This window comes from Nasonia vitripennis (genome assembly GCF_009193385.2).
Source record: "Nasonia vitripennis strain AsymCx chromosome 3 unlocalized genomic scaffold, Nvit_psr_1.1 chr3_random0004, whole genome shotgun sequence".
Classification (NCBI taxonomy): domain Eukaryota; kingdom Metazoa; phylum Arthropoda; class Insecta; order Hymenoptera; family Pteromalidae; genus Nasonia; species Nasonia vitripennis.
The window spans coordinates 1,378,570-1,397,233 of NW_022279623.1; the positions used below are offsets into that span (position 1 = coordinate 1,378,570).

The window sequence follows — 18,664 nt, forward strand, 5'->3', positions numbered from 1 at the left end:
GAAATTGAAATTAAATTTTTAAAAATTCGATTTCATCAAAAATTACTATCTTTGGATAGTAAAATCTAATATCTTAAAAGTCTGTTAACAATTTATTATGAAAAACAGTAAAAATTACTATCCCAAACAGTAATTTCTACTATCAATTTTTTCTCAGTGTACATATCCGTGTTCCTAGAACGTGCCGCGTGTGGCCCCTTCTGATGCGCGCCGGCAATAACTCACGTTCGCATTCGCGATTTCGTTTAGCGGGAGGAGCGCGCGACGCAGCAGCAGCAGCGGCGGCGATCTCGGTCACCCGGAACTTAAGGACTGCGCCATTGTTCGCGCCCGCGGAGATTCAATTGCGCGCCTCTATGGGCTATATGGCTGCGGGCCCTAATTGTCCGTGAAATATGCTGTTGCGCGACGGTCCTGCGCTTGCGTAATTTTAAAGCCCGAGTGCAGTGAACTTACGCAGAGTTGCGCCGCGATTGTCCGAGAGAATATTCATCATCGTTGCGGAAGAAGTCGGGAGAGTGCGCGTCACGGCGGATCGATCATTCGCGCGCAGTGTCTCGACTTGCTTCTCGTCGAAGAAACGATTCATAATAATTCATTACTACCTGCAGAATTTTATATGACTATATTCAGTCATACAGAAAAATTGAAATTTTTAAATTATTATATTGATGAAGTTAACGAAGAATTACATTCAATGATTTTTGAAAATAGATTTCTCATTTATCCAGAAATGAATCATTTTAGAGATGGAAATATTGCTAGATTAAAAGAAGAGTTACTTGATGAATTTTCAGAATTGAGTAAAATTAAAATAAATAGAAACTCTTCACTAACGAACTTATTATACTATGATGTTTATGATCTCGCTAGAGTCTGCAAACATCATGTGGTAAAAGCTGCTTTAGATGCACACGATTTTGAAACCGAATTCCCAGAATTTAGTGGTTTGCTAAAGATAAAATATGGTGTGGGAGCAGCAAGACTCAGCCTATTAGAAGATGCAAAAAATACAATGGAATCATTGTTTCAAGAGTTACCTGATTCATGTATCGAAAGCGTTTTAAAGTATTTAACAAACCAAGACTTGGGGTTATTAAAATAAATAATACTTTCTTCTCCAGCTGCACTTTTTGTACATTCAAAGGTTAAAATGAGTAAATTTGTTTGAATTGAGTATGATAAATAAGTTTCAAATTATATGAACTTACGTGGTGCCTTTTGCTTATTGCAATAAAGTTTGTTTTTTATTCTTGAACTGAATCTATATGTTTATATATATAATGTTTGTATTATCAGAAAATAATAGTATTTTTTTTATAAGCACACTTTTTTTATTATTTATTTTTATTAGAGAAGAAACGTAAACTGTAGCATATAAGCAGTTTACAAATAACGGTTGGCTAATACGTTTCATCATTATGAAAAATTTTGCTATTTAATAAAATAACATAATTTTGTGACGTATTAGAATTACTTGTTTTTTGCGAAATTATTATATGTAAATACTTTGTAGAATATTCAAAGCTACATTTTTATGTAATTAAAGTAAATAGTAAAACCACAGAGATCATTTTAAGTTCTTTGCACTTTTACTGTTTTATTTAATTACGTAAAATTGGAGTTGTGAATACTCCTACAAAGTATGTACATATAATAATTTTGTAAAAAAAAGGATTTCTAATACGTCACAAAATTACGTCAATATTTTTACCAGGGATTTGATAATTTTTTTTTCGTAATGATTCTTAAAATTTTAATTTTGTTACAGGCATATAATTTTGTCGGTAACCTGAGATTTCTGTGTGCGCTTTTTTCAGCTATCTTAATCAAAAATATAAAAAAGGCAGCTATCTAAATAGCTTAAAATATGGAATTTTGTTGCTTAATGAAATAGCTAAGAATGTATCTTAGGAATGTTGGCGTCAAAGAAATCTTCCTGAAATTATATCTTGTAAGGAATCAAGTTATTTCTGTACATTCAGCACCCAAAAGTATAGGAGTCACTTTACTATACAAAATCTCTCACAAAAAACTGAAAGGAATTTTAACTGTTGGCGAGTGAAAGTTTTATTGTTCATTAAAGAAGTGAAATCCCCAAAATATAACTAAAATAAGTCGAAATTAACTCTAAACCCGAATGAAATTACAACTGAAATCATATATATTTGGAGAATGCAAGAAAATGGGAACAACTTAACTGAGTTCAACATAATTAATTTCGTTAGAGAAACAACCAGCTTAAAGAAACGTAGAATAGATGCAAATATCGAAAGATACAAACCTATGGAAACGATATTCTCTAAGATAGATGAAATGGCGGAACACAACAACATCAAATCAAAAAACAAGGATCCGGCAGAAGCTCCACGACAAAAAATCACGAACATCAATAGACACAGGATGACTTACGGAGATATCAATTACCAAGGCTCCAACAAATCAATTTTTTATTTTTACAGAGGTATAAGAGGAACGCAAAATTTTACCAACTCAATGTACTCCATCAAACATCAGCCACCTCACAAAGACATTGTGGTAATAGATGACATCGTGTTCACGTCCGACTGTAGATGAGATTCATCACATCAACACAAACAAATGTTTTCTCACTACAGAGTTACTTGTGCTGTAGGACTTACATGTATAGCTTATCTATAGTATACCTTTGGCTAGAGACAGAAACGCGACTACAGAAACGTTCACAACAGCAAGATCTATGCTTGTAAGGTTGTGGTAAATAAACAAAATAGTTAATTGAAACTTACACAAAATCAGATAACATAGTAACATAGAATCTAAAACGTGCAATATAATCTAATCTATAGTTATAGGGGCTACTAATAATCAGTTAAATATAAAATACAAAAAATTGAATCACTACAAGTTAAACAATTGCTAAAATATACTATTTAAAAATCAGGCAGAATAGATAGATTATATAACTATAAGTGTTAAAAATTTCATATTATATTCATATTAAAATTGCGCGTTAGGAAATTTAAATGAACCCTAACGGCGCAAGCTAAGTGTGAATGATTGGATAAATGATTTTCGTAGTAGTTCCTGGTCTGAAGTCGGACAGGGAAATTTACTATCAAAAATTAATGATATATAGTTTTAGTTTAGTTTTTAGTTTCTTGTTGTATCCGGACCTGCGTACAGGAAATATAAATATAAAATTTCGTGTAAGGCTAGAATACGTGAAACCATTTATAAGAGTAACGTTGCTACGTTCCTAGTCGAAATTAGTGCACTTTTTATTTCTCGTTTCCCTAGTAGAACTGGATTCTGTGCCGGGATGATCTGCAAGCGAACTCACTACCGGCACTTTGTGTATGACTGCGCAACATCGTTACACATACATCCACGGCTCATCACAGTCAGAGCGCGTGTGTATGCGACGACGGCGTACTTTATGCATACAAAAACAATATCGACTTTCTCATCGACGACAATTCGTCGAAATGAATCGAAGCACATTTCTCACGGGTCGTATAATAGCGCACACCTCGCTCCGAGACTTAATCGGAACACTCACGAGTCGCGTGTACCACGTGAAAAGAGAAGCGAAGGCGGTGGCGAGTGGATTATCAAACGCTGCACATACACGCGGAAGAGGGAGCAGTTCGCGCTCCGCACACGTGACGCAATATGTATATGTATACAGTCGAGAGAGGATAGTCGCCATAAATCCTTAATGCTCGTGACTATAGCGTGAACAGCGCGCGCTTGGCTTTGTCGCGAAGGAACTGCTACACGATTCAGGAAACTTATTGGAGATTTCATGGGCTTCCTCGCGGGCCATAAAGCCCTTGTGCGCTCCCGCTGTCAAAACCGAGACTTGCTCAAGGTTGCGTCGGAGGCTCCCTCTTTATTTCTAGGAATTCCCCATATAAAAAAGTCATTGCCGGATGTTGTGAAGCCAAGATAGACGTTTTGTGATTGGCTCATGTAGTGCGCATGCGTCTAAGTCAGGAGGCCTAAACGTCTTTTAGGTTAGGGCGCGCGAAGCGCGTTGTTCAAACTCTAGTTTTCAGAAAAATCCATTTAATAGCCCGAAAACGTATCGCGACTCGCATGCGGAAATCCGATCCGTCTGGAATGAAAATACCTCCGCATATAAACTCGTCTGCAGGGCAGGATGTTTGCGTTTCGCGTCGTCGAAATTACCGGGAGCCATCATCGGACAATAAGAATAGAAGAAGAGGAGCCAAGTGCGAAAATATTTGTCCAACGAGGCATCCACTCACTCGCTCCCTGCAGTCGATGCGAGGTGTGCCCGTGCGGCGGGCATGTATAGAAAAAAACTGGAGGATAATATATAGAGAGACGAGAAAGGCGTAACGTTATGCACGCCGGCGCGTGTAGTGACTGCATGTGGGGGAGAAAACGCGCAAAGGGAAGTCGAAGGGTGGGCCGAGTTACTTCCGGTGTGAGTCACGTGCGTACAGTAGTTGTCGATGCAGTTGCAGTTACCGTCTGCTCGTCTCTGTGACGCGTGCGTACCTTCGTTATGGTGCACTGCATTCGCATTCGCGACGCATATTACCATATCAGCTCGATGATGCGAGGAAGAAGTTGTCTGCTGTGCTGGGTTGGTTCTAGCGGGTAATGATGGCGATAGTGATCGATTTTTTTTATTTATTTTGTGTAATAACGTCACGACAACAATGGCCTTTGATGCAGTACACGCTTTATTGTCCTCTGAATATTTTATCAATCTCAAAGTGCTCGAGTTTCCCCTCGTCAATGAAGATCCCCCGCGGTACAGTCCTCGCCATCCCGATACAGTTACTATAGCAGCGATCACCCTTCGGCTGCAGATGAGCCCTTTCTATTCGAGCTGTATAAGGGACTGAGTAATTAATTTCCCAGCCAGCCCGTTCACGGATATTTCTGTGGCTTGCTCTTGTGTGCTCCGAATAGAAACAGGACCACGTGTAGGCGAATAATTTTGCAAAATCTCGCTCACGACAATTATAAGTCGCAATTTCCCAGAAGCAAAGTATGCACAATGAGTTTTCCCATACTCGTACATCATCCGCAGACAAGCACCCTTGTCTAGAAGTCAATCGCGCACCGGATGAAAAAAGCCATATAAATCGCATTACACACAGAGCGAGAGTTCGAAAAACAGGCGAGCCACGCTCATCTTGCGAAAGGAGCCCTTTGTCGGCTCTCGACACACACACACACACACACACACACACACACACACACAAGCGCGCGCACACACACCGCCGCATTCATTCGAAAAAGCGTTTTCTGACAGTCGGCTAGAGAACCCTGCGCGATCTCTCCACGACGTGCCACCCGCAGCTCTGACTCTCCTTGTGGCGGGATACGAGGCGTCGAGTTTCGCGCGAGAGCGATCAAACTCGCGGATAACTCGGAGGACAGTCTCCGATGTGTACCTATAGGTTTAATAGGTATAGTATAAAAGGGAAAAGATAGCTCCGGGCAATTACACGTCAGAGCAGCAGCGCGTGCTAACGGCGTGCAGACGTGATGCATATACCTATATCGTACATTAGGCGAGTCATCCGCGCGACCTGGTACGGCACTTTTTTTTCGCGGGACAGAGTGTATTCGAGCCAGTAGTGCGCGCGGCAGCTGTGCATTTTAGGGCTTTTAGAGCTCTGTTAAATCGATACTTCATATTAACCGAGGAATATATAAGTCACGCCAAGGCCTACTTCTTTTTTACTCTCTCTCTCTCTCTCTCTCTCTCTCTCTCTCTCTCTCTCTCTTTCCTTATGATATACTATGGAGGCATGCGGCTCGTGCTTTCTTTCTTGCGTCGCGATCCAATCCCTTCGTGGGCTGCTACGTGTCACGTGTATCACGAGCGGATCGCGATCGCGTCGGGATACTTATATACATCATATAAATAGACATCGATCTAACAGCATTTAGCTATGCGCGATGTATTCGGTATCCAAGAAGCTCCGAATCCAAACTAGGAGAGAAAAAAAATCAATTCGCGCGTGCAGCACACTCGTACACATCAAACTTCAAAGTATCGCGACAAATCAACGCAGCCGAAGCGAGCGCGATTTTGCAAAGCTCTCGCGCGATGACTATTACGTGTGCACGAGGCGAGTCAACGACCCGATATTCAAAACATCAACATCGCAGCTCCGCCGGCGCTCATTAAAATAAAGCATATTCAAAGTAGCTCTCTCGCGGTGCATAGGCGGCGAGCCCAGGAGGAAAGAAGTACGACGCGAAAAGCGCGCGCGTTTAAATTCCGCACGAAGCCGACACGATTGTCCCTCTAATACCTTACACGAGGCTGCTGCAGCAGCGGTAGCGGCTGAGAGAAGAGATCGAAGCGCGCTGCATTCGAAATCCTCACTCGGCTTTATCTGCTGCATATAATAGGCACGATCTCGCGCAATCGCCCACCGATCGCATCCGCGAACGATATAATGCGCGCGAGCCTCTGTTGTACCTCTCGCCTTCGGCTTATATATTATTATATGCCATAGCACGTGAGCTTATGCTCTATTTTATTTATTTATTTATTTATTTATTTATGCAGATCATGGCACGTTCTTCGGACACGACACTTACATTCTTGTGATATAGCACAAAAGCAGTGTGCTATTATAGCTCGAAAATCATGCAGCTGGCGGTTTTAAGAATTTTAAGGCACCTCTTCTTCGTACACGGACGAAGGGGGTGTTTTTTACTGCTACGATTTTTTCATCGCAAAATATGTATACGGATTTATGCACAACGATATGCAAAATTTAATTCATGCCGCCCTTAGCTGTTTTCATAATCTTGAACATAGTATAAGCGGCCGAAGTAGTAGACCAAACAAGGCAGTTTTAGCATGGGTTGCACAACAAAATATTTGTACTTGGTGCGCATGCTGTTATGAGGGAAATGGAAAAGTTCCTATGCGCCACCTATTGTTTCGGTGATTGATAGCGCTGTAGCGGTCACACGTATAAGTACATTAAAAAAATGTTTGGTACATAAAGAAGCCCTGGTAGACACGTTAACGGTTAATAAGCTAAGTTTTGGGCCACATAGCTAAGTTGTGGTTAACAATTTAAATAAATAAGAGTTTAAACATTATAAATGCATAGATATACACATTAACTCAAGATAAAACAGAATATTTGCTTGAAATTTGTCAAATGACTGTTACAATCCAGAAGTTATAGAAAAATATCTTGCAATCGTGAAAAATCCAAATATTTGTAATAAAACATGCAAACGTTTTATGCAAGAAGAAATGGAAAAAACAATTTTTAACTTAAAAATAATACTGTGTTGGTATAATAGACACGCATCACTAAAATATTAGCAACATTTTGCTTTATTTTTTTACATTCAAATTTGATAATAATGGTCAACTAAACTTAACTTTTTAACGGTTTTCACTCGTTAATTTTCTACCAGGGAGCTTCAAATTGTTATCTAATAAGATTTAGATTTTCCCGCTATTGTAATCATATTCTATCTGTAATTAAAGAATTATTATTAGAAATACCCGAGCAGCGTGTAAAAAGCGCAGAATGAGGAGGCTGTAAATAAACCGAGATTAGCAAAAAAGCGAGCTCGACAAAATAATCGGGAGAGTGTGCAGTTAGCGCCCGATTGACCTCGCCGCGCGGAGTACAGTGAAACTGGAAAAACTTTTTATGGTTCTAGTCTACTTTGAGGCGCGGAATTCTCGGAACACACGCACGCATACACTTACACGGCTCCTTATTCGAAGAGTCATACGGTCTTCGCGTGTGTAACCTAATAACTTCGATCAAAGTTTCACCATGTAGCGCTGCCGCCGCTGCTTTCGACAAGAGCACATAACGTGTATACACAGGTGCATTGGCCCGGGTCTTAATAGAAATTTTGAAAGGCTCTCGTTATGCATGCATTCCTTTTCTTCGGATTAGCGGAAAGTCGATGCGCGCATGCGTGTTGCGCGAGCGTTTCTTTTGCAAATTCTCCGCGTATAATGGCGAGCACCACTCAGTTTCGTCGCGCAATAACTAGATCCAAAAAGTCAGTACTCTCTCCCTATCTTGTAATTCGACGTCGGCAGCTGTTTAGCATAATTGAACTCCTCGTTGCTCTCCGATCGCGCGCGCTATTAGAATGCCGCGTTCTTCGAAAGCGAAAATGCATAATAGGAGCGTTGCCGCAAAGCGGAAGCCCGAATGTTACGCGAATATCCTTTCCCACATCTGGCCAGATGCTGATCTTTGTGCTCTAGCGTCACGTGCAGCGCTCTGTGTAAGTATGTGTGTGCGCAGAAAACCGCTTACGTTGTCTGAAGAGAACGAGTGTGAGGCGGCAGACACGCGATGGATCGTCGCGCGCAAAAAATATGAATCCTTTATGCGAGAACCGGAATCGGAGAACGCAGACATGCGATCTGATTGAAAACTTAGTAGTAGTAGCTTTGTCTTTTATCGTAATTAAAATTGCGATGATGAACGCGGTGGCAGAAAGTGAAAAGTCATACACCGTGCGCATACACTTCACACCGCGTGCGGATACACGATGGTGTAAACGTTACGCCAGCTTGTAATTTCGACCAGTATCAATCAGCGCCGCGGCCGAGGATTAATTCCCGCGCGGGAAATTACAAGAACAAAGCGCCGGAATGTGTATGCGTTACGTCAGTTCTGGAAATTATGCGCCTGTACAGCTACAGTATACTCAAATTGATGGAGCTCCGGCGATGCACAACCCAATTGCTCGATATCGCATTATGTTTTTAGTCGATAAAGCGCAGCAGCAACGAAGAAGAAAGGTAAAAACAAACGGTGCAGCACATCGATGAAGTTTCTCTTGCGGCTGCGGCTCGTCAGAGATTCGCGCGCGCGCACGCGGGGCCTTAATTAGAATCGGATTAAATTAGAAGAGGATAGCGGGTCCGCTCTCTGCATTGGAAATAAACTTTCACCGCGGCCGCCGCCGGGGGATGACTGCGAGTCATCGTTACAGACTGATGAAAACACGAGTCGTCCCCGTAACTGCACTTCTGCTGATACTCGCTGCAGCTGACAGGGACAAAGTGAGTCGAGAAGATCGCGCGGATGAAAGAGAGAGTTTTCGAGAACTTTTTATCCCCGAAAATAAGAGAGAGTAAAAGCGATGCATTTCACAGCGAGGGCCCCAAAGAACTCCCGAAAAATTTCATTAAGCAACGGAGTGGGCTAGAGGCAATCCATTACACAAGAGACAAAGGGCCGAGAAAGCGGCAGGAAGAAAAAAGCAGCAGCGGCAGCGGCAGCGGCAGCGTGAAGCGAACGAGAGGGAAAAAGAAGCGACGAAACGGATGCGCGTATTACGAGGAGCAGTGAACGCTGAATCGTTGAATGGGATAGCTGAATGGCCGAAGGTGCATTATGTCGTATTACGCCTTGGCGAGCATCGCCGCGTATACGCTATGTAGATGCATGTGTGCAGCGCACGCGCACGCGCCGGGCAAAAAAGGGCGAGGAGAAAATGAGCGGAGCCGAGTAGCCCCTCGTATGTTGCGCGCCGCACGCAGCAGCGCTGTATATCCGATATTATTACTGCGCGCCGGCTCATCTGCCTACTTCGCTGCTGCGTGTACTGCTGCCGCCGTCTCTCTGTCATGCATACGCGCGCGATTGATGGCCGACCTTCGTGCGAGACAGCTAGACGGATACGCCATGCTGTTGCTCTATAATATACTTTGAGTGGGGCTCTTGTTCGGTTTCGTTACGAACTGATGTCTGCTCTGCCTTACAGTATTGGGATGCTCGCAGATATTTTTTGAAGATAATATAGACAATTATAAAGACGCGTTATATCGAGAAAAAATTTTGCAATGAAAAACGAGATGAAATAGCGTATGCGAATAAAGATCGTAAGCTTTGAAAGGTGTTTTGATTGTATGTGAGCAAAGGATTTCAAATTCTAAAAAGCACGTTCCACGTTATGCTCAATAAAGATAACGTATCTCGGCTCGTATCTGCCTGTGGTCGTTAATTGACTAAATTAAAAAAGTATTCGGCTATACGGGACTTCATAAGCTGGCTATGCACAACCCATTCATGAACACATATGGTGGACCATTCATAGCTTTTAATGTAGATGATTGTGACCGCCGTGACATTTTTTATTAGATAAATGAGATTGAGTGCGGTTCGGCTATGTAGTATGTGTGTTGTTCACTGTCAAAGGTTGATAAAGATTTGTTAAAGTAAATCGTTTGAAAGATCGCTTATAGATTTATACGAGCGTTTCGAAGTTCGAGTTATAGAACTCGGTTAAAAATTCCATATTATTCATATTTTTTTAGAACTATATTGCTCTACCCACTATAGAACTTCTAATAACCTTAAGACGTAAGCTCTGATCCGTGTCGTGCAATAATTTCAATATTCATATTGAGTCATGCGCTATGAGCACCTCGAATTGTTCATACATTAATATGAATTATTGAAACGAAGATTATTATCACTATATAAGCTGTTATGTGTCGTTTTAACATCAATTAAATTATAAAAAAAATGTCCTGTTGATTTCAAACAGTTTAACAGGCACTGCAAAATTTTAATTGATTTTCATGGTAAAATCAGTTAGCGCTTAACTTTTGATTTATCACTAGTTTGCAGATGAGTGTCTTTAAAATGGATTGTCTTCGAAATGTGAGCATCCCTCTTCGATAAAATATCGTGCATCAGGGCATTGTGGATTTATTAAGTTTTTTTTCTCGGCGATACGTCTAGACACGAGATTTTCGTTCAATTTATTATGTCTTTCAACTTGTTTATCGATCGCATCCCCCCGAAAATATGTATGCGAAGCAGCAGCGCCGACACGAACGAGCATAGGCAGTCGCATTTCCGACTAATGTTTGATGAAGGGTGGACGTATATAGTTATATGTGTGCACGCGCGGCTAGGCAAACTCGTAGGTAGATAATTTGGGCAAATATACCATTCTATGGAGTATGGATACGTAAATCAAGTATGCCAATTTCCAAACCCGTTTTACGTCGGAATTTTGTTGCATTTAGTCACGATTTTCTCTCTCGAACATGCGTTTTCAACCAGATTACTTTTCGACACTGTTATATTCTACTTTCTTTCGAAAACTTTCAGGCTAAATAAATTACTTATGAACCATCAATGCTTTAAGAAACAATTAAAAAGATCTATAAGTAACAGTGGACCTAGATTTACTCGATGTCGCCATAAGGTGGATAAATAATGATCATCTCGCGCTGACCTCGTACGTCTAAGGAAACCTGTTTTAAAATGCGACTACTGCAGTGCCTCTAAAATATGTAAACCGATAAAAGCAAAGCGATGCACTTGAAATAGAAACAGCAGACTCTACCGAGTACAGGCGCAATATAAAATTCAAGTCCCCTCGCCACGCAAAAACATTCTCCGGCGTGAATTGGAAATCGATACGTTCGTGTGAAATAAATACGTAATTCTCTATCCTATATAGCAGGTATTATAAGAAACATAACCATACAAATGATTAAGAATCGTGGAACGACACTCAGCAAGAAGCTCGAATTGACTAAACACCGAAGACTCACTTATCGTCTTGTTGATCCAGTCGGCTAGATCCTCCTGCAGCGGTATGAGCTGTCGGCTCTGCGCCGAGTGCAGTCTTTCGTGATAGAACTCGGCGTACTCCTCCTCCTCGGGCGACGGCCTAGGCACATCGGCTCGCTGGAAGACCGAGACCGAGGATGGGCCCCAACTGCTACGGTAGCGCGTGTTCTTCGTCGGCGGAAAGCGGTTCGTGTAGGACATCTTACTCTCGCTCGAGACCAGTCAGACCAGCTGCTCTTCTTCCTCCGTCGTCTTCTTCTCCTTCGCCTCGCAGAGCTCTGCAACATAATGGAGAGAAAAGTCTTGTTAGAGCGTGTAAGTAGCTACATGTGCGCGCGAGAGGGAGAGACTCTTATCGGGCGCGAGTATCGCCCGGGAAAACGGAGAGTCGTCGGCCGTCGAGAGGAGGAGATTCGAAAGCGACTGTCTGTATGTCAATGTGTTCGCGAGTGGGACTGTCAACTTCCGTAGGTAAACAACGTTATTGAGGAGACGTGTAGGCAGTCCGGGTTTTAGAGCTTTTTATCCTCCTTTCGATACTTTTTTTCTGCGCCGAAGAATATCTCACTTGCTTTCGCGACAACGCATGTAGGCGCGATAAGTCGAATATCACGAGAGCGGTGGATAAGGATTTAAAGCTGAAGTTGTTGGAAAGCAGCCGTTGATGATTTAGGCTAATCAAATATTTATTTTTGCGTACGACAAGCGTTTGATCGAACGATGCCTTTTCTCATTACTCCAAATACAAAACGTACTTTCAGTTTTCACAAAATCAATGTGAAGTTTTATTTTTAACTGTAGCATGATCTGTATCCGTAAAGAACCCGATACTTTCTCGCGGTTCTTAATTTGAGCTTGAAGTAATAAGTAATAATATCGGAATCGGTTCTTTTTGCAATATAAATAGCCGTTAAATAACTGATCGAGGAAAATCATAATCACCAATTAGAAATGGAATCCCTGCGTACGGTTTTAAAACCGCAAGGAATTTCAAGAAAGTTCCGCTTCTCACACAACTTTCCGACTATATATATAGACCGCACCGCGAAATCGCAAGAAACATACCCCAATATTTGATACAACCGCAATATGCTATTCCCATGTAAAATCAAACCGGTGACACTAAGCGTACGCACAAAAAACCCTGTCGAAAAAAACAAAGCGTGTAGATAGAGTCATATCCCGCATGACAGGGAGAAAAAGCAATATCAGCACGTGGGCGAGATCTTTTGTTTTGCTCTGAATAGTAAGCACTGAGAACGAGTGAGAGGAACGTGGTACACGCGCGCAAAAGTGAATCGTCTTGAAATGCCGCTGACGTGACCGTGAATATCGAAGTGCCACTTGACGAGATTTTTGGCCGCTTAAATTTGAGCCGTGTGGGCGCGATTCGACGCGCGCCAAAATACTGTACAAGGTCGCTTCTCGGTGTGCGTGATTTAGATGGTTTTTGTTTACGTTGATGCTATAGGTTACCTAGGCTACTTTTGTTCTGTTGCAAATTATTTCCTCTTCCTTGTTTAAGGTAGTTATTACCCAAAAGTGATTGATCGTTCAGAATTTGATAAAATTTGGTATGCTTTTAGATATTGATAAGATAAATACTCAAATAGTCAGTTAAAATTTGGTGAAGGTTTGAAACCTGTGACAAAAGTTATAAACATTTCAATTTGCGAAAATCTGCACTTTTCGAGTAATTGCTTGATTTCACAACTGACCGTTCAGAATTTACCCAAACTTTGTAAATTAGTAGATAAACACGTAACGAATAAGTTGATACCTCAAAAATCTAAACTTGGAACGTGTGAGCATAGTAATAAACAAATAAAAGTTCAAAAATGTACACTTAATCTCAAAAAAATGAGTCAAATCAGCTTCTGTCTGAAACTTTTTATTGATAATTACGATAAATAAAATTGTTTGATGAGAATGTTTAATCATTATTTAATGTAACTTAATTTATGCAACTTCTATTATTATGTGTATCTCGCAAATAAACAAAATATAAAAAGTGGACTTGTTTTGACTACCACAGTATGGGTAGTACTACTACCTTAAGATGGAATTAATACTCCTTGTTGATGCCATTGTGAGAGTATTTGGAATGTGTATATGATTAAATATTCCAATCAACTGCTCTCTTTGATAAAAATTGATATTCGGGTATCAATTAGAGAGTTTTCATTCACGGAAAAAGGTTTTCAGCGATTTTTCGCTTCCATGTCGAACGTGGAACCTGTTTTTCGGATGCACGCCACGACGTTTTCGGACGCATGCCCCATTCTTCCAAGTCACGACGCGCGGACCAATCAGCGCGCGTGTTTACTGTTTCTGTCGTTGTCTCTCCCACTTTTCCTAGTCTACCGCCTGGCTGGCGGGATAGCGCGTCAAAACTCACTGCTTGGAATCCAAAAAACGGATTCCAGCACAGCGAAACGCGCTGCAACAGAATCAAGAACTCGCAACTTCTTGAAGCGTGCAACAAACCGCTGAAAACCTTTTTCCGTGCTTAGCAACGTTAAAACCCAAATAATGCAGTAAAGCCAAATTAACTGATAGATGAGAAATAAAGTAATACCACTAATCAGAAAAAGTTATAACATTCACGATTACGTCACTTAAAAAAGTGATGACCGAGAGTTTTGTAGCCGTTAAGAAAGTGTTTTGATTGTTTGAGAAACATAAATCTGATCTGAATGTAATTACGACTTTGAAGTTATAACCTCGAGAAAATTTGGTTTGCAACGAAATATAAATAATCAAAAAATATGTTAACAAAAGTTGATTTATCGGTGTATTACGACATAGCGCATCAAAATCTTTTTAAGTTCAAGAAGTATAAGCAGACTGTCTTACTTTTGATTGTAAGTAAATAATGAGTAGTACATTTGGCTACTGTAAATTAGCTTCATAGCAGATTTTGCACTTTTGAGTACTTGGCAATCTGCTGAGCTGAGTGAAGATTGTTGGACATATTGTCAACTTGGAATATAATTTAACATCGATTATAGTAATATATACATTCTTATACTTATTCTAATATATGTCTTTTTAATCTTAGAAAAACAGGACTTCATCACGTTATACTTATTGCCATATTTGCTACCATCTAAACATTGTGAATACCAAAAAAAGAATAACGCTGATGAAGCTTAAAGACCAAACCGATTATCATTAGAAGAGAAGAACGAATCTTTTATACCGCATTTGCAATCATTATAAATGAAAATATTTTTTCAGTTTTGATTAAGTGCTATTCGTGTTTTAAAACAATTTTTAGACAGCTGTTGACATACTACCAAGACTCAACGATTTCAAGAAAAGGTTATTGACGAATAAACTAACTTTTCAGCCGCTTATTGTGGCTGTTGGATCAGTTACACATACATAGAAGAGCTGTACGTAGCCGTTAATGATCAATCATACTCGTTCTATTGCAAGAGCAATCGAGTTGGCATTTGCCGTATTCTTCGCTTTGGATAGCAAATATCCTGAGAACACTGTAACAATCTGGACTCCGTTACGAAGAATATTTCTTGGTATTAAATTGCCGACGGATTTATTGAATGTTCAGGCCGACGTTATTCTTGGTCACGACTATTTCGAGTCAGTAAAATTCTAATAATGGAAATTGCTTGTTCATTTTGTTAATGCACCCATAACAATTGCTTTTTATTATTTAAACACATTGTATCACAACATAAGTCAGAGTAATTTTTCGGAAAAACCGAAGAATAATGCAGAATTTGCGGAAAATATGAGAAATTATTCCTATAAATTTAGTGATTATTTTAGTCAACATTTTTTATTACATTTAATTTTATTTTTATTTATTTTTTTTTTTTTATTTAGCTTTAGCAAGTCTCTTAGGGCAGAGGGGTTTAAATTTATTCTTAAATTTAATACAACGCTTTTCTATCACTTTTTCATAACTTTTGGATTAAATTTTCTATTGATTTTATAAATTTAGTACTTGTTAAGTTAATATTTCGTTTATTTATATTTTTACAATGCCCAACATTGTTTATACTGACGAAGAGCGCGTTTTTATTATATTTCCGGATCGACCGATGCCCCTGCCCTGCTTGTAACATCGGAGGTAGGCTGCACTAGAAGGTGTCCAATTTCAAAAAGCCGTGATCCACCGCTGTCGGTCTTGGTAGCTCACTCCTGTAAGTATCTTCAGGTGGCTACATTGGTTGCAAGTTGCTGGTATGCAACGCTTCGGCGGTTCCATGTCCACCTGGCGGAAACATATGGAACTATGGTTTAGTGCGATATACTCGCTTGCGTATTCGTCACATGCTCTAATGCCTGTACGTGAGTTTCAGTCGAGAAATAACGTACATTTCTACTTATTCAGAAACAACTTTATTAATTGCGACAGGAATCCATAGTTCCTTACTAATACGCTAACCTAGAATTGAGTGATAAACGTGCAAACGAAGAAATTAAATATGTCATTTAAGCACTACTTCAAACTCATATATAAGTCCGAAAAACATCACAAATCTTTTATATTGTTGGCGCATGATCGTCGAGAAGATGCAAGAAGACGAACTACATTGGCACAACGTAGAGGTTGTCGAGGCTCGCTGAGAAAATTTCCGATTTTAAAAAGGTGGCGTGAATTATGTCGGTATGCAAGTATATCTTGACAGAAAAATACAGTGCAAGTCATATCGTATACAATAAAACTGCAACATAGTTGTAAATCTGCGAAGTTTCTCGCTGCGTCTGCATAAAAATCAATCAGTTAAACTTCTATTTTTGAACTTCTACATGATTATAAACGAGACTTTAGTAAAAAAATCATACACAGTCATTATAGCACACAATAGAGGCCAATTAGATCTACCATCTGCAGAAAAATACAAACGGCCACCGCACGTGAGACAACAATCGTGAGTCACGCCAGCTGATGACCTAACGACGCGCCACGTCCATGCAGTATAGGTGCAGTAGAAAAGAAAAGCGCGAAATTGAGAGTAAGTGGAGAAGAAAAAGTCCACACCCATAGCTTTGGTCAGAGCAGTAGTGCAGAGAGCGCAAATCCCGCACGTGCAGGTATGGCCGGAGAATCTAATTATCGGCGGCACCGCTCCGTACACATACGATTGCGAAAATCCCGAGCACGCGCTGCTGACCTGGAAATTGAAAAGTGATTATCAGCTCTACTCTTGCGGTAAACAGTTCGCTTTGACCCTTGAACATGATGGGATGGAGGCAAGAGCCTTGACGTTTTACCCGCCCCTCTGGACACTTATACTGTCCCGGCAGCTCATGCATACACAATGGATTAATAGGTCGGAGGTGTGGATGATAAGTGGACAATTTTCTTTTTCGTTGATGTCGGCTGATTGCAACAGCGCGTTGTTGTGCGTTTCCCACGGTCATGTCTCGTTTTGTGTCTGCCGCGATCCGGTCTCGACGTTTATTATCAGCGAGATTTTCAATTAGCTCAGAGATAGAAAAATCCGCGCAGAATCGACGTACCGCAAGCCTGCAATTTGACGCGCATTAAATCAATTGCTCGGCGCCGCAGATAAACCAATATCACGGGGTGTCCGCTTGAGGACAATGCTGGTGTTCTATTTTTCTCGAAGAAGGAATATTTGCTCGACTCGGCATAAATCAAATAGCGGGTACCGATAGTGCGGCGAGTCCACAACCCAATCGCGCGCGGTAATTGTTATGAGCGAACGCGCGCGACTCAAATCGAGCGAAATAACAGCTGCTAATGGCAATTATATCCTTAACTTTCCTTTTTACCGTGCGGAGAGAGAAAGATGCAACACAGGAGCAGAAGCTGTAACAGCAGCCTCGAGAGGTGATTTAATGCCGGTTCGATGCAGCCCGTTATGGTTTCTTGCATTAAACACCGTGATTATGTCCGATGCGACGATGAGTATAATGAAAAACGTGACAACGGCAATTTGTCTAGCGCGAATCCGCGCCGAGAGAAAAGCGAAATTTATTTTCTTTTAATTCGCGTAATCAGCTGTTTGGCTGATTTATCGCTCCGTTTTATGGATTTTCTTATGGTTGTTGCTGTTATAATTAGAATCCATATACGTGAAATCATTACATTCATTTGACATTTTGAAGCGTCGCAATTCTGAATATTATACGCATTATAAAATGAGCTCGCCGAACCTTGTTGCAGCGGTGTATTATAATAGAGATGTACCGTGAAGATATCTTTGTACCTGGTTATCCTTGGATATGCTGTTATTTATCATCCAAAACTCTTTACTTCCTTTTACCAAAACTGTTGAGACCACTATTTTAAAGTTGTTATTCAAATTATGATGGACATACACGAAGCGGTTGGTATAAACGTGAACATGCTGCCCGAAATTTTAATTTGCTCGTTAACTCCTACGCAGAACATATAAAACCAAATTATACAATTAAAGAATTATCCTTTCTGCAAGACGAAGACTCTATATTTTCCTTATAGACCGCCAATAAAGATCAAATTTTCGCATGCTATCAGCGTGATTATTATTCGCATAATCCTGACCTGATAATCAAACGGTATCTTTTCCAACGAACGTTTTCTTCTGACGAATCTCGAGACATTGCGATACCAAAATTCTCTGTCCACAGACTTAACGCAAAATAATAACGATAAAAAAAGTATATTCCACAGCTCCGACGAAACAAAATAGCAAACGAAGACTCACGCAGCATTGAAATTCCTCTCGCTGCACTTCCAAGAGACGTCTCTCGCCACCCAGCGAGCATTTCCACGGCGTCGCGGTGCGCCTCTGTGTGCAGCAATTACGAAAGCATCTCGCGCGACGTATGGCGAATCGGCGACAGTCACACGCGTACGTATATATAGCATAGAGACGCGAGACGTCCGTCATCCTCGCGTGGGCGCCACGTCCCATTGCGTGCGGCTCGTAGCGCTTCTCTCCATCAGGCGCGATTTATGTATTAGCGCTGCGTGTGGGTTACGCGCTCATTGAAAAAACAGGTATATTCCTCGCGCCTCTTTTTCTCTCCGCAGGTTCTCTCGACTCGCACTTGTCGTGGGCGGATGTTACGATTCGCGCGCGTGTCTCGGCCAGAGGCTAATGAAA

General features: G+C 40.9%; 1 protein-coding gene across 4 annotated transcripts in view; it reads right to left on the bottom strand.

Moving 5' to 3' along the window:
* The window catches only part of LOC100118628 (growth arrest-specific protein 2), a 41,328-nt gene that overhangs the window by 11,485 nt on the left and 11,179 nt on the right, over positions 1 to 18,664 (bottom strand). For all 4 annotated transcript variants that reach the window (XM_031925730.1, XM_008210714.4, XM_008210716.4 and 1 more), the window contains exon 2: positions 11,555 to 11,851. In XM_031925730.1, the coding sequence (XP_031781590.1) occupies positions 11,555 to 11,774 (220 nt within the window). In that variant the 5' untranslated portion in view covers positions 11,775 to 11,851. The remainder of the gene's footprint in view (positions 1 to 11,554; positions 11,852 to 18,664) is intronic.